At 47.9% G+C, this 16,307-nt stretch overlaps 2 protein-coding genes across 2 annotated transcripts; one reads left to right on the top strand and one right to left on the bottom strand.

Annotated features, from left to right (window-relative positions):
* Nucleotides 1-172: 172 nt before the first annotated feature.
* LOC311146965 (dynein axonemal heavy chain 11-like) lies at nucleotides 173-15,455 on the bottom strand (the record flags this gene model as incomplete). Its single annotated transcript, XM_084183576.1, has 12 exons — nucleotides 173-469; nucleotides 546-686; nucleotides 819-931; nucleotides 1,012-1,127; nucleotides 2,664-2,852; nucleotides 2,970-3,212; nucleotides 3,288-3,407; nucleotides 3,548-3,739; nucleotides 14,472-14,561; nucleotides 14,656-14,793; nucleotides 15,018-15,141; nucleotides 15,226-15,455. 12 exons carry the CDS (start codon nucleotides 15,453-15,455, stop codon nucleotides 222-224), a joined length of 1,944 nt encoding a protein of 647 aa, XP_084039702.1. The 3' UTR covers nucleotides 173-221.
* LOC311146548 (cyclin-dependent kinase 5 activator 1-like) lies at nucleotides 12,058-13,025 on the top strand (the record flags this gene model as incomplete). The annotated part of the gene is made up of 1 exon (XM_084183064.1): nucleotides 12,058-13,025. The coding sequence occupies one exon, from the start codon at nucleotides 12,058-12,060 to the stop codon at nucleotides 13,015-13,017; it is 960 nt and encodes a 319-aa protein (XP_084039190.1). The 3' UTR covers nucleotides 13,018-13,025.
* Nucleotides 15,456-16,307: the final 852 nt, after the last annotated feature.

The following is a 16,307-nucleotide window of genomic DNA, read 5'->3' as shown; positions in this document are numbered from 1 at the left end:
GTAGTAAAACATGCGTATTTTACATAAAATAACTTTTCTCACACTTAGCAACATAATGCAGAAAATACACACCCTACGAATAACTAAAGAAAAAACTACCTTGCCTCTTTCCAACCTCAAAAAAGCCATTTTTAACCAACAGTCTTGTAGAGCATCAGGCCCCTCATCCTTCTCCACCTTCACCTCATTTCTCTCACAAGCAGAGTTCCTACCCTGACAGCTCACACACTGAGCAGCAGTGCCACCCCAGCCAGTACCCACTTGGCTGGTCTCTCTCTGGTCTTGAGGCTGAAGGTCCAGACATAAGTGGTTCCTCTCAGCTTGGTCTTGTACAGGGGACACTCATAGATGTTACGCGTCTCCTGTCTGTCGTTAGGTACGGCTCGGACTGAGATGACTGGCATGGAGGGGGTTAACTCCTTCAGACGAGCCTCAGTGATCACCCCACCCTGAGTGTCCCATCTTGCACCTATGGGACAAAGAGGGAAAAATGAAGATAAATTAACTAGGATGTATGTGTTCATGAGAAGGAGAGGAGTGTATACCTTCCATGTATAGTCCGTATACGTATGCTCCCTCTCTGGCAGGCTGGTTGAACTCTTCCTTAAATTTCTTAGTCACATCCACAGTCAGGTTCATCTTATCTAACGGCCACTCATTCTTACGAGCCAGAGACTGCATCACCGCTGGAGGGAGAGAGGGTAGTTGAGCAAATCATTCCACTGAACAGAGAATACCAAGAGGCAACTGACAGTTACAAAATAAGTCGGTTGGGTATGTTGTTTGTAAGTGTGTAGGGGGATGTGCGTGTATGTTACCTGTTAAGAAGGACTGTGGGTTAAAGAGTCCAGACAGCCAGACGACGGTGGGCAGAGCCAGGTCCTGTGTCCAGCTGTCCAGCTCTCTACAGCGCAGCAACACGTCATTATACCTGATAAGCACACACACACATAGCAACACATCATCTTAAGTACACGTTGGGACAGTGGGAGAGTACACACAGTGACCCACCACTGGGCCAGGCTGTAAGTGGAGGGGTAGGCCAGTTTGGTCCAGGTGTCTGGGACGTTATCAAAGAACAGAGCTGACTGGATCTGCTCCATCTCTGAGGAGATAGCCAGCTCACCCTGGAAGGAGAGAAAAAACATCACTGTTATGAGAGACAACTACCAATTCACCCTTATGTCATCTATCAGTCCTAGTCTAATTTCCCAGCTGACCCCTAGCCCCTAACCCACCTTCAGATTTTTTACATTTACATTTTAGTCATTTAGCAGACGCTCTTAACCAGAGCGACTCATTAATTGGTGCGTTCACCCTATAGCCAGTGGGATAACCACTTTACAATTTGGGGGGGGGGGGGGGGGGGTTAGAAGGAATACTTTATCCTATCCCAGGTATTCCTTAAAGAGGTGGGGTTTCAAATGTCTCCGGAAGGTGGTGAGTGACTCCGCTGTCCTGGCGTCGTGAGGGAGCTTGTTCCACCATTGGGGTGCCAGAGCAGCGAACAGTTTTGACTGGGCTGAGCGGGAGCTATGCTTCCGCAGAGGAAGGGGAGCCAGCAGGCCAGAGGTGGATGAACGCAATGTCCTCGTTTGGGTGTAGGGACTGATCAGAGCCTGAAGGTACAGAGGTGCCGTTCCCCTCACTGCTCCATAGGCAAGCACCATGGTCTTGTAGCGGATGCGAGCTTCAACTGGAAGCCAGTGGAGTGTGCGGAGGAGGGGGGTGACGTGAGAGAACTTGGGAAGGTTGAACACCAGACGGGCTGCGGCATTCTGGATGAGTTGTAGGGGTTTAATGGCACAGGCAGGTAGCCCAGCCAACAGCGAGTTGCAGTAGTCCAGACGGGAGATGACAAGTGCCTGGACCAGGACCTGCGCCGCTTCCTGTGTAAGGCAGGGTCGCACTCTCCGAATGTTGTAGAGCATGAACCTGCAGGAGCGGGTCACTGCCTTGATGTTGGCGGAGAACGACAGGGTGTTGTCCAGGGTCACGCCTAGGCTCTTCGCACTCTGGGAGGAGGACACAGCGGAGTTGTCAACCGTGATGGCGAGATCATGGAACGGGCAGTCCTTCCCCGGGAGGAAGAGCAGCTCCGTCTTGCCAGGGTTCAGCTTGAGGTGGTGATCCGTCATCCATACTGATATGTCTGCCAGACATGCAGAGATGCGATTCGCCACCTGGTTATCAGAAGGGGGAAAGGAGAAGATTAGTTGTGTATCATCAGCGTAGCAATGATAGGAAAGGCCATGTGAGGATATGACAGAGCCAAGTGACTTGGTGTATAGGGAGAAAAGGAGAGGGCCCAGAACCGATCCCTGGGGGACACCAGTGGTGAGAGCACGTGGTGCGGAGACAGCTTCCCGCCACGCCACTTGGTAGGAGCGACCGGTCAGGTAGGACGCAATCCAGGAGTGAGCCGCGCCGGAGATGCCCATCTCGGAGAGGGTGGAGAGGAGGATCTGATGGTTCACAGTATCAAAGGCAGCAGACAGGTCTAGAAGGACAAGAGCAGAGGAGAGAGAGTTAGCTTTAGCAGTGCGGAGAGTCTCCGTGACACAGAGAAGAGCAGTCTCAGTTGAATGACCAGTCCTGAAACCTGATTGGTTTGGATCAAGAAGGTCATTCTGAGAGAGATAGCAGGAGAGTTGGCTAAAGACGGCACGCTTCAGCCCCAGGTCCAGCTCCTTGAGTGAGCGTCGTATCTCGAAGATGAGCGTGTTCATACGTTCACACTCCTGGAAGCAGACCAGGATGTATGGTGATCTCTCAGCAGTCTTAGACGTGATGTCTGACATGTTGTACTCTTCTGGAAGCTTCTCCAACACCTCGTCTAGGATGGTCTTCACCTGCAGGGAGGATGAGGGATGAGTGTGTGTGGGTCCGCTGTATGTGTGTGTCTGCTATGAGTGTGTCTGTTATGAATATGCCTGGTGTGTGTGTGTGTGTGTGTCTCTCACACACACCTTCTCCTCTACGGTCTGTGAAGCCCCCTCTCCCATCACAGAATCAGGTGACTGCAGCTCCAGCAGTGTGTGGAAGAGGTTATCAGAGGTCACCGTCAGAAACTCTATCTCTGCGTTGGGGTGTAGTCCATAATGCACCGGGCTCTCATGGGGCAGCATCTCATCTACATAACCATGGTAACCCTGGTAGTCCAGGTTGGAGGGAACCACAAAGCCCGGAGCCAGAGCCAACTTCCTGTCAAACTGGTGGGAAACAGGATGGAAAGGGTGTAGGTTTATTTTTAACACTATCATCACAATCGTAACACACACACACACCTGGTTGGGCTGCATATATTCCTCCAGGTAGGTTCTACAGAGTCTTCTGTCCCAGTCGTCTGTGATGTGACCTCCATACATGATCTCTCCAAACAGATAGCGCAAGTCCTCCCACGGCACCTAAACATGCGCAAGCACACACACGCACACACAAAATACATGAACAATGACTCATCATCATCATCAATATAAACATCATCAATCATCAATACAGTCATGATCATCACCATCCTGATCACTATAACACGGTAAACAGTGACCTGTGAGTTGGCCTCCAGGTAGTTGCAGAGCACGTTGACAGAGATGGTGAGGTCTCCAGTGTTAAAGGGGTATTTCCTGTTCCAACCCTGAGGACCGAACTTACGCCTCTCAGCCACACAGGCATGAAAATAACACAGAGAGAACAGGATGGTCTTAAACTCCTGCTCTCTACTGCACTGATCCAATATGTCCTACAGAGACATAGACAGAGAGAGAGAGAGCGAGAGAGAGAGAGCGAGGGTGGTGGTGGAAGGAGTTTGTGAGATGTTGATAATATATAGTTGAAGTCGGAAGTTTACATACACTTAGGTTGGAGACATTAAAACTAGTTACTATAGTTTTGGCAAGTCGGTTAGGACTTCTAATATGTGCATGACACAAGTAATTTTTCCAACAATTGTTTACAGACAGATTATTTCACTTATAATTCACTGTATCACAATTCCAGTGGGTCAGAAGTTTACATATACTAAGTTGACTGTGCCTTTAAACAGCTTGGAAAATTCCAGAAAATGATGTCATGGCTTTAGAAGCTTCTGATAGGCTAATTGACATCATTTGAGTCAATTGGAGGTGTACCTGTTGATGTATTTCAAGGCCTACCTTCAAACTCAGTGCCTCTTTGCTTGACATCGTGGGAAAATCAAAGGAAATCAGCCAAGACCTCAGAATAAAAATTATAGACCTCCACAAGTCTGATTCATCCTTGGGAGCAATTTCCAAATGCCTAAAGGTGCCACGTTCATCTGTACAAACAATAGTATGCAAGTATAAACACCATGGGACCACTCAGCTGTCATACCGCTCAGGAAGAAGACGCGTTTTGTCTCCTAGAGATGAATGTACTTTGGTGCGAAAAGTGCAAATCAATCCCAGAACAACAGCAAAGGACCTTGTGAAGATGCTGGAGGAAACAGGTACAAAAGTATCTATATCCACAGTAAAACGAGTCCTATATCGACATAACCTTAAAGGCCGCGCAGCAAGGAAGAAGCCACTGCTCCAAAACCGCCATAAAAAACCCAGACTATGGTTTGCAACTGCACATGGGGACAAAGATTGTACTTTTTGAGAAATGTCCTCTGGTCTGATGAAACAAAAATAGAACTGTTTGGCCATAATGACCATCGTTATGTTTGGAGGAAAAAGGGGGACCTTGCAAGCCGAAGAACACCATCCCAAAAGTGAAGCACGGAGGTGGCAGCATCATGCTGTGGGGGTGCTTTGCTGCAGGAGGGACTGGTGCACTTCACAAAATAGATGGCATCATGAGGAAGGAAAATTATGTGGATATATTGAAGCAACATCTCAAGACATCAGTCAGGAAGTTTAAGTTTGGTCACAAATGAGTCTTCCAAATGGACAATGACCCCAAGCGTACTTACAAAGTTGTGGCAAAATGGCTTAAGGACAACAAAGTCAAGGTATTGGAGTGGCCATCACAAAGCCCTGACATCAATCCTATAGAAAATGTGTGGGCAGAACTGAAAAAGCGTGTGCGAGCAAGGAGGCCTACAAACCTGACTCAGTTACACGAGCACTGTCAGGAGGAATGGGCCAAAATTTACCCAACTTATTGTGGGAAGCATGTGGAAGGCTACCCGAAATGTTTGACCCAAATTAAACAATTTAAAGGCAATGCTACCAAATACTAATTGAGTGTATGTAAACTTCTGACCAACTGGGAATGTGATGAAATAAATAAAAGCTGAAATAAATCATTCTCTCTACAATTATTCTGACATTCTTAAAATAAAGTGGTGATCCTAACTGACCTAAAACAGGGAATTCTTACTAGGATTAAATGTCAGGAATTGTGAAAAACTTAGTTTAAATGTATTTGGCTAAGGTGTATGTAAACTTCCGACTTCAACTGTATTAGGACAGCAGTTAGGGATGGGGAGGTACTTGAATATTCAAACCGAGCTTAGGCTAGAATTGGATCAACTGTTGTAAGTATTTCTATTCTTAAGACATTCTTGCACACAAGGATATACAATGATATATATATATATATACACAGTTCCAGTCAAAAGTTTGGACACACTGTCACGATCGTCAAAAGGAGCGGACCAATGCGCAGCGTTGCGAGTGAACATGATGACTTTATTATTAAAGCAACCACGAAAAAACAACAAAAGACGATACGTGAAGTTCTTCTATGACACCGACTGAACATAGCACAAGGAAACAAAAACCCACAAACACAAGGAGAAAAACACACAGAATATATATGGCTCCCAATCAGAGATAACGAGCCGACAGCTGACACTCGTTACCTCCGATTGGGAGTCATTAACCAATCACCACAAACACAAACAAATGAAACTCACCCATACCCAACACCACCAAATGAAATACACCCTGGCTCTAACACACAGTCCCGGAGCCAGAGTGTGACAGTACCCCCCCCCAAAGGCGCGGACTCCGACCGCGCCTAACCCAAAAAATGGGGAGGGCTGGGTGGGTGTTACTCCACGGAGGCGGCTCTGGCACTGGTCGTGATCCCCACCCCACCATAGTCACTACCCACTTAAGTAGCCTCCTCCAATCGACCACCCTACAACCTAACCCCACTGGATTAAGGGGCAGCACCGGACTAAGAGGCAGCACCGGACTAAGGGGCAGCACCGGACTAAGGGGCAGCACCGGACTAAGGAGCAGCACCGAGCTAAGGGGCAGCACCGGACTAAGGGGCAGCACCAGGATAAGGGACAGCACCAGGATAAGGAGCAACACCGAGCTAAGGGGCAGCACCGGACTAAATGGCGGATCCTGGCTGGCTGGCTCTGGCGGATCCTGGCTGGCTGGCGGATCCTGGCTGGACGGCTCTGGCGGATCCCGGCTGGACGGCTCTGGCGGATCCCGGCTGGACGGCTCTGGCGGATCCCGGCTGGACGGCTCTGGCGGATCCCGGCTGGACGGCTCTGGCGGATCCCGGCTGGACGGCTCTGGCGGATCCCGGCTGGACGGCTCTGGCGGATCCCGGCTGGACGGCTCATGGCTGGCTGACGGATCTGGCTGCTCATGGCTGGCTGACGGATCTGGCTGCTCATGGCTGGCTGACGGATCTGGCTGCTCATGGCTGGCTGACGGATCTGGCTGCTCATGGCTGGCTGACGGATCTGGCTGCTCATGGCTGGCTGACGGATCTGGCTGCTCATGGCTGGCAGAAGGCTCTGGCTGATCCTGTCTGGCAGAAGGCTCTGGCTGATCCTGTCTGGCAGAAGGCTCTGGCTGATCCTGTCTGGCGGAAGGCTCTGGCTGATCCTGTCTGGCGGAAGGCTCTAGCGGCTCCGGTCTGGCGGACGGCTCTGATGGCTCATGGCAGACGGGCGGCTTTGCAGGCTTTGGGCAGACGGGCAGTTCAGGCCCCGTTGGGCAAACGGCAGACTCTGGCCGTCTGAGGCGCATCGTAGGCCTGGTGCGTGGTGCCGGAACAGGAGGTACCGGGCTGAGGACACGCATCTCAGGGCTAGTGCGGGGAGAAGCAACAGGGCATGCAGGACCCTGGGGACGCACCGTAGGCCTGATGCGTGGTGCCGGAACTGGAGGTACCGGGCTGAGGACACGCATCTCAGGGCTAGTGCGGGAAGCAGCAACAGGGCATGCTTGGCCCTGGGGACGCACCGTAGGCCTGATGCGTGGTGCCGGAACTGGTCGGGCTGGGCTGGCGACGCGCACCGTACACTTGGTGCGGGTGGCAGGAACAGGCCGAACCGGGCTGGCGACGCGCACCGTAGGCTTCCTACGAGGCTCAGGAACAGGCCGGGCTGGGCTGGCGACGCGCACCGTACACTTGGTGCGGGTGGCAGGAACAGGTCGGGCTGGGCTGGCGACGCGCACCGTACACTTGGTGCGGGTGGCAGGAACAGGCCGAACCGGGCTGGCGACGCGCACCGTAGGCTTCCTACGAGGCTCAGGAACAGGCCGGGCTGGGCTGGCGACGCGCACCGTACACTTGGTGCGGGTGGCAGGAACAGGCCGAACCGGGCTGGCGACGCGCACCGTACACTTAGTGCGAGGGGCCGGAACAGGCCGTACCGTACGGGGAACACACACTACTGGCTGTACCTCGGGATTAGGAACGGGCCGGACCGGACTGGTTACACACCCCAGTACCTCTCGCCGAGCCTCTACACCTTCCTTCCCTGCTTTTCCCAGTAGCCCCCTTAACCTGGTAGCTTCCTGAATCCGCCCCTTCTCTGCCTCCGTCAGCCCCCTTAACCTGGTAGCCTTCTGTATCTGCCTTGTGGCAGCCTCCTGCTGCTCAGTAGCCCAAGCCATGTGCCCCCCCAAAAAAATTTATTGGGGTTGCCTCTCGTTCACGGGCTTCCAGCCTCGCCTTCGTGCTGCCTCCTCATACCACCTCCTCTCGGCTTTGGCTGCCTCCAGCTCTTCACGAGGGAGGCGATATTCTCCCGGTTGTGCCCAAGGACCCTTTCCGTCCAATAACTCTTCCCATGTCCAGACCCTCGGCTCCTGGACACGCTGCTTGGTCCTTTGATGGTGGGTTTTTCTGTCACGATCGTCAAAAGGAGCGGACCAATGCGCAGCGTTGCGAGTGAACATGATGACTTTATTATTAAAGCAACCACGAAAAAACAACAAAAGACGATACGTGAAGTTCTTCTATGACACCGACTGAACATAGCACAAGGAAACAAAAACCCACAAACACAAGGAGAAAAACACACAGAATATATATGGCTCCCAATCAGAGATAACGAGCCGACAGCTGACACTCGTTACCTCCGATTGGGAGTCATTAACCAATCACCACAAACACAAACAAATGAAACTCACCCATACCCAACACCACCAAATGAAATACACCCTGGCTCTAACACACAGTCCCGGAGCCAGAGTGTGACACACACCTACTCATTCCAGGGTTTTTCTTTATTTTTACTATTTTCTACATTGTAGAATAATAATGAAGACATCAAAACTATGAAATAACACATATGGAATCATGTAGTAACCAAAAAAGTGTTATAAAATATATTTTGATTTGTTTATTTGAGATTCTTCAAAGAAACCACCCTTTGCCTTGACAGCTTTGCACACTCTTGGCATTCTCTCAATCAGCGTCATGGGGTAGTCATCTGGAATGCATTTCAATTAACAGCTGTGCCTTCTTAAAAGTTAATTTGTGGAATTTCTTCCCTTCTTAATGTGTTTGAGCCAATCAGTTGTGTTGTGACAAGGTAGGGGTGGTATACAGAAGATGTACTCCTGAGTGGCGCAGTGGTCTAAGGCACTGCATCGCAGTGCTAACTGTGCCACTAGAGATCCTGGTTCGAATCCAGGCTCTGTTGCAGCCGGCCGCGACCGGGAGACTCATGGGCGGGGAACAATTGGCCCAGCGTCATCCAGGGTAGGAGAGGGAATGGCCGGCAGGGATGTAGCTCAGTTGATAGAGCGTGGCGTTTACAACGCCAGGGTTGTAAGTCACTCTGGATAAGAGCGTCTGCTAAATGACTAAAATGTAAGATAGCCCTATTTGATAAAAGACCAAGTCCATATTATGGCAAGAACAGCTCAAATAATCAAAGACAAATGACAGTCCATCATTACTTTAAGACATGAAGGTCAGTCAATATGGAAAACTTCAACAACTTTGAAAGTTTCTTCAAGTGCAGTCGCAAAAACCATGTGCTATGATGAAACTGGCTCTCATGAGGACTGCCACAGGAATGGAAGACCCAGAGTTACCTCTGCTGCAGAGGATATGTTAAATAGAGTTACCAGACTCAGAAATTGCAGACCAAATAAATGCTTCACAGAGTTCAAGTAACAGACACATCTCAACATCAACTGTTCAGAGGAGACTGTGTGAATCAGGCCTTCGTGGTCAATTTGCTGCAAAGAAACCACTACTAAAGGACACCAATAATTAGAAGAGACTTGCTTGGGCAAAGAAACACGAGCAGTGGACATTAGACCGATGGAAATTTGTCCTTTGGTCTGGAGTCCAAATTGGAGATGTATGGTTCCAACTGCCATGTCTTTATGAGACGTGGTGTGGGTGAACGGATGATCTCCGCATGTGTATTTCCCACCGTAAGCATGTAGGAGGAGGTGTTATGGTGTGGGGGTGCTTTGCTGGTGACACTGTCTGTGATTTATTTAGAATTCAAGGCACACTTAACCAGCATGGCTACCGCAACATTCTGCAGCAATACACCATCCCATCTGGTTTGGGCTTAGTGGAACTATAATTTGTTTTTCAACAGGACAATGAACCAACACACCTCCAGCCTGTGGAAGGACTATTTTACCACGAATGAGAGTGCTGGATCAGATGACCTTGCCTCCACAATCCCCCGACCTCAACCCAATTGAGATGGTTTGGGATGAGTCGGACCACAGAGTGAAGGAAAAGCAGCCAACAGGTGCTCAGCATATGTGGGAACTCCTTCAAGACTGTTGGAAAAGCATTCTAGGTGAAGCCAGTAGTGTGCAAAGCTGTCATCAAGGCAACTGATTTTTTAATGTTTTAATTTCACCTTTATTTAACCAGGTAAGCCAGTTGAGAACAAGTTCTCATTTACAACTGCCACCTGGCCAACATAAAGCAAAGCAGTGCAATAAAAACAACAACACAGAGTTACATATGGGGTAAAACAAAACATAAAGTCAAAAATACTACAGAAAATATATACAGTGTGTGCAAATGTAGAAAGTTATGGAGGTAAGGCAATAAATAGGCCATAGTGCAAAATAATTACAATTAGTATTAACACTGGAATGATAGATGTACAAGAGATAATGTGCAAATAGAGATACTGGGGTGTAAATTAGCAAAATAAATAACAATATGGGGATGAGGTAGTTGGGTGGGATAATTTCAGATGGGCTGTGTACAGGTGCAGTGATCAGTAAGGTGGTCTGACAACTGATGCTTGAAGTTAGATAAGTGTCTCCAGCTTCAGAGATTAGGAAAAAGCTAAGATAAGGAGGGGATTTGCCTAGAAGTGATTTATAGATGGCCTGGAGCCAGTGGGTTTGGCAGCGAATATGTAGTGTGGACCAGCCAACAAGAGCATACAGGTCGCAGTGGTGGGTAGTATATGGGACTTTGGGCAGGTGAAGAGCATGCATTTCATTTTACTTGTGTTTAAGAGCAGTTGGAGGCTACGGAAGTTGTGTTGTATGGCATTGAAGCTCGTTTGGAGGTTTGTTAACACAGTGTCCAATGAAGGGCCAGATGTATACAAAATAGTGTCGTCTGCCTAGAGGTGGATCTGAGAATCACCAGCAGCAAGAGCGGTGTTTGAAGAATCTCAAATATAAAATATATTTTTATGTGTTTAATACTTTTTTGGTTACTACATGATTCCATATGTGTTATTTCATAGTTTTGATGTCTTCACTTTTATTCTACAATGTAGAAAAACCCTTGAATGAGTAGGTGTGTCCAAACCTTTAACTGGTACGGTATATCTTTTTTTATAATTTGGAGTGTAGTTTTAGACGTTTTTATTTGAGCTACTGCTGGTTCTTATGTTGCGTTTTACACGAAAAGGCTATTTAGCCTACTTCTATAACGCATTTTAAGCTAGTCCTTCAGTCAGTCCTGACATAGAATAGGCCTATATGCTCCCCACTTCAAATAGCGATTATAGGCGAGCACATATTTGTCCCTAGGCTAAATGCTCATTATCGGAGTAGATTGCTAAAGTGAAATGACTAACGCACCCTTTAGGGGGAAGAAGAGTCTGGTGGTGAACGAGATAAGCGCGCACCTGACAGAGGTGCCAATTTAATTTGACAGACCATTGAGATCCATGCAAAACACTCGCAGATACATGTTATTCATCCATTGAGGCCAGAAATATAACGCTGTAGCGTAGCAGTCACTCAAAGATTATTTCGTTTTCAACGTATTGAGCTAGGCTATAGCAAATATGAGGCAAATTCTATCATGGCGAAAATCTGACTTTATTTATTTTTGTTATTTATTTATTTTTGCCAACATCAAACTTAATCCTTCACAAAATCGCCTCTATGACATGCCTCTTTATTACGACGGGGACACACAATTTCAGAACGCTCGATTTCAGAACCTTGGACAATTCCGATGTTCACAACCATAACAGCCTTGAACTCAAAGCACCTGGACAACCCGTCTTTACCTTTCAATTAACGAAGAAAATATTGAATTATCTTTACAATTTTTCACATATCAACTTGAAATCAGTGAGTAATATTTTTGTTTTGCTTTGAAATGTTATATTGCTCATGTTTATGAACACATAACCCTAATGTCTATGCTTAATACTCTTTGATTTAGATTATGTCCCACATGGAACCCTATTTCCTATATATTGCACTACTTTGACCAGACTCCTATAGGCCTTGGTAAAAAGCAGTGCACTATATAGGGAATAGGTTGCCATCTGGGAGACACCCAGAGCTGAGCTAGATAGGCCTACTGAACTGATGCCATGCATTTCATTTTGCTAATATTGAAGCATTTTGTTTTCCAAAGGCACTATTGACCATGGGATCCGCGATGTCTATCTCACTCCGCGAGAAGGCAGTCCACTTCAAAGATGGGCCGGACACGGTGGGCCACTTCTTTGAAGTCCAGACCCGTAAGAGCGGCAAAGACAAGACCCTGAAGCGCTACTCGCCATGGAGGCGGATTGTGAAGAAGAAGGGCTCCAAGAAGATGCAGGCCCACGAGAACACCAACCAAAACATCATCGCCCATCTGAGTAACGAGAACCTGGAGAAGTCTCAGTCCTCCTCCAACTTGTCCACCCTCACCCTGGAGAAGTCTCAATCCTGTGACAAGCTGTTCACCCAGTACCAGAGCACTCCAGCCATCGCCAACAGCTCCAACAACGCCGCCTCGTCGGTCGAGAAGGCCCCCTTGACCAACTCCAACACGGCCCCCGACACGCTCCAGACGGTGATCGTCCAGGACCTCGACACGCCCAAGAGGCCGGTGATGGTCCACGCTACAACCGGCGAGCTGCTGCGCTGCCTGGGTGAGTTCCTGTGCCGGCGCTGCTACCTGATCCAGGACATGTCTTCCATGGACCCGGAGCTGTGGCTGCGGGTGGTTGACCGTTATCTGCTGGACAACCGCTATCAGGACCAGAGCTGCATCAACCCGGCCATGGTGGTCTTCCTCTACATGCTGTGCCGCGAGGCGGTCTCCTCCGAGGTGGCCACCTTGCATGAGCTGCATGCCGTGCTGCTTACTTGCCTCTACATGACCTGCTCCTACATGGGCAACGAGATCTCCTACCCCCTGAGACCCTTCCTGGTGGAGACCTGCAGGCAGACCTTCTGGATCCGCTGCATGTCCATCACCAAGCTGATGAGTGGTAAGATGCTCCAGATGAACACAGACCCTAACTTCTTCTCCCAGATGTTTGCTGACCTGAAGAACGAGAGCCAGAAGGAGGAGAAGAAGAGCCGCCTGCTCAGCGGTGTGTACAGCACTCAGTGAGGGACCTAGGGTAGAGGGGCCAGGGGAGGGGAGGGGCCTACTATAGCCTGACATTTCAAAATGGGAGGGAGGAGGATTGGTTCAGGGAATGGGTAGAGGGTGAGCTTTGATGGGAAAATATGATTTATAGATTTTAAGGGTTAATATGAGGGTTAATTTGGCTTGAAAGAGAACACAAATCGGTAGGTATGAATGTGTAGAGGACTGAGGCTGTAGCTTACTATCTACTGTACCATCTGACTGTCTGACGTGTGCACTGCCTACCACGGGAGGATTGGAGGCACACGAGTGACTGTGCTAGTGCTCACATCACACAGGCTGCAGCCTACCAGCCTACTGTTCTGACTGTGTGAGATGTGCACTTTCTACCGCGGGAGGGAAGGAGGCACCCTTGTGTGAGTGGGCTAGTGCTCAGATCATGGTTGAACAGACAAGCTGCAACCCTGCCGCTTTAGACTGTGAAGTGAACACCCATGTTCCCCCACAGCAACCACAGGACTGGACAGTTCTGGGGGACAGGGGTTCGTTTGAGGACCATTGGTTCTGATGAACTTGAACGAACAGTGTGACTGTTTTGGAATAAAATGCTATATATATTCTCTTAAACATCCAGTGTTGTGTCCTTATTATTTTACAATTGATATTTTCCATGTCATTTTGAGATCTTGGTGGAGATAATACTTTACCAGTGGTGGAAAAAGTACCCAATTCAGTAAAACTTGAGTAAAAGTAAAGAAAATGACTCAAGTAAAAGTGAAAGTCACCCAGTAAAATACTACTTCAGTAAAAGTCTAAAAGTATCTGGTTTTAAATGTACTTAAGTATCAAAAGTGAAAGCAAAGGCTATATATCAAATTCCTTATATTATGCTAATTGCCTTTATTTTTATTTATTTATGGGAATCCAGGGACACAGTTCAACAATCTTTTACAAACCAGATCAGAGGCAGTAGGGATGCATTTTTCTTAATAAGTACATGAATTTGACCGTTTTGCTGTCCTGCCTGAGCATTAGAAATGTAACGAGCACATATTTTATTTCAGAATGTAGTCAAGTAGAAGTAAAAGTTGTAAAAAATATAAAAACTCAAGTAAAGTACAGATACCTCAAAGTAGTACTTCAAAGTATTTTTACTTAGTTACTTTACACCACTGTACTTTACTAATGATTAGTAAATGTTTTATAAGGGTCTATATTAAACATCTAATAAATTATCCAATAATTCATTTGAAAGTTTATAAATAACTATGTATAGCTTACTAACATTTGCAAATGTAGAAACAGCAATTAGTAAATAGTGAGAACTGTTTATAATAGCCTTATAAATGATCTATTACTGGACATTATTATAAAGTGTGAATCAAACATTTGATGATATTATTTTGAACAATAATTTCAATTGCCCATCCCTAACACCAGTGGACAGACAGACATTAATACACACATTCCTGTACCTGGTCGAAGTTGTCCAGAGCAGCATGAAGGTTGGCATGCATGCCAGTGGGAGGCTCGTTGGTGATCTTGATGGCATTCTCCAGGATGCCCTGAGTGAGGAGAGGAGAACAAACACACTTTTAAATTAGGAAAACACACCGTGTTATTATAAATGCATGTGTGTGTATGTGTGTGTGTGTGTACCTGAGGGATGATGTGCTCCTGTGGTGTGGGGGCAGGCTCAGCACTCATAAACACTCTGTAGTCCTGGTGACTGCCCTCACAGCAGCGTTCCAGAAGCTTCTCCAACGACCCCAGCCAGCGAGCCACCAGGTGGATATTCTGACAGAGATGAATGAATGAATGAATGAATGAGTGAATGAATGAATGAATGAATGAATGGATGAATGAATGAATGAATGAATGGATGAATGGATGAACAAATGTAAGCGCGAACAAACTAATAAATTGATTAATGAAACAATGAATGGATGGAAGGATGGATGGATGCAATGATGAATGAATGAATTATGTTTTATGTACAGTATATAGCAGGATAGCCATACCTGTAAAATGACCCAGTGTCCCTCCTTAGCAGCCATCTCCATGGCGACCTCAGCCACAGCCTCCTGACCCTGACCCAAAGACACATTGTGGAGTTTCCCCAGGTCTATGGTGAACCCCAACTTCCTGCATGTTACCATGAAAACAATATATTCTCAGTGCGTGTGTGTGTGTCATATTCATGCAGATTTACAGTGATCTTTACATTACAGTGACTCCACGTCTTTGAGAGGGTCTACTCCAGGAGACAGGATGAAGAATACAGGCGAGGCAGGTCCACTCTCTCTGAAGGACTTAGCAAACTCTGTCTTCCTCCCCTCTGTATACTTCACCCCCAACTTCTCCTCCACAAAGTTCCTACAGACAGAAAGAGAGTGCGCGAGAGCGAGGGGAGGGTATGTGGAGGGAGATTGATCGTCATTATAATTTGCCAGAGACATATAAAAGATGGGGATGGAGGGAGAGAAGAGGAGAGGGAGAGAAGAGGAGAGGGAGAGAAGACTGAGACTGTGGGAGGAGAGATTGATGGAGAGGTCCAATGTCACCCCTGTGAGTAGCCTACATATTTGCCGGGTTTCAAAGACCATGATGCTTCATTCATAAACATTTTCTATTTGTTGTACAACCTTATTTGAGATTTAGATATTAGAAACAGTCATGTTGTATGGTGTCAAAGCCCAGCATCCCTAGAGTAACAACACATTTATAGTGTGGTTAATGATGACATCTGGGTTGTGTTCAACTGCCCCCCCCATCTCTTTCTCTCTTTCAGTTCTTCTCCCCCATAGCATCAGGCATCAGCTCGGAGTCGTTCTTCCGTTCTCAGTCTCAGGAGTCCAACAGCGCCAAGATATCCTGCCTTATCAGAACCCTCAGCAACGGAGAGAGGGAGAGGGGGATGGAGGGAGGTATAGACAGGGGGATAGGTGGGTTCCAGTCCATGATTAGGGGCTTCTCAAGCAGTCTTGGGGAGGCGGATGGGGATGGAGGGATAGAGGTAACCTGGGGGGAGAGAGAGAAGGAGAGGGGGACGGAGGGAGGAATAGAAGGGGGTCGGCTGGAGCTAGGGGAAGGGGGGCGGCTACAAATCATGCTAAAGGGGTTCCAGGGTGGGATTGGAGAGGTAGATGGGGAGACAGAGAGGGAGGAGAGGGGATGGGGGGAGACTGGGAGACAAGAGGGATGGAGGGAGGTAACGAAGGAGGAGAGGGTGGTGGAGGGGGGGAGTGTGGAGGGAGGGAGGATGCAGTCAATGTTTAGGGAGCTGAGTGGGGGGAGTATGGTTGGGTTTG

This window comes from Coregonus lavaretus (assembly GCF_964263955.1).
Source record: "Coregonus lavaretus genome assembly, chromosome: 19".
NCBI classification, from domain to species: Eukaryota; Metazoa; Chordata; class Actinopteri; order Salmoniformes; family Salmonidae; genus Coregonus; species Coregonus lavaretus.
The sequence above is the reverse complement of the archived record's forward strand: the minus strand, read 5'-3'. Positions and strand labels throughout refer to the sequence as shown.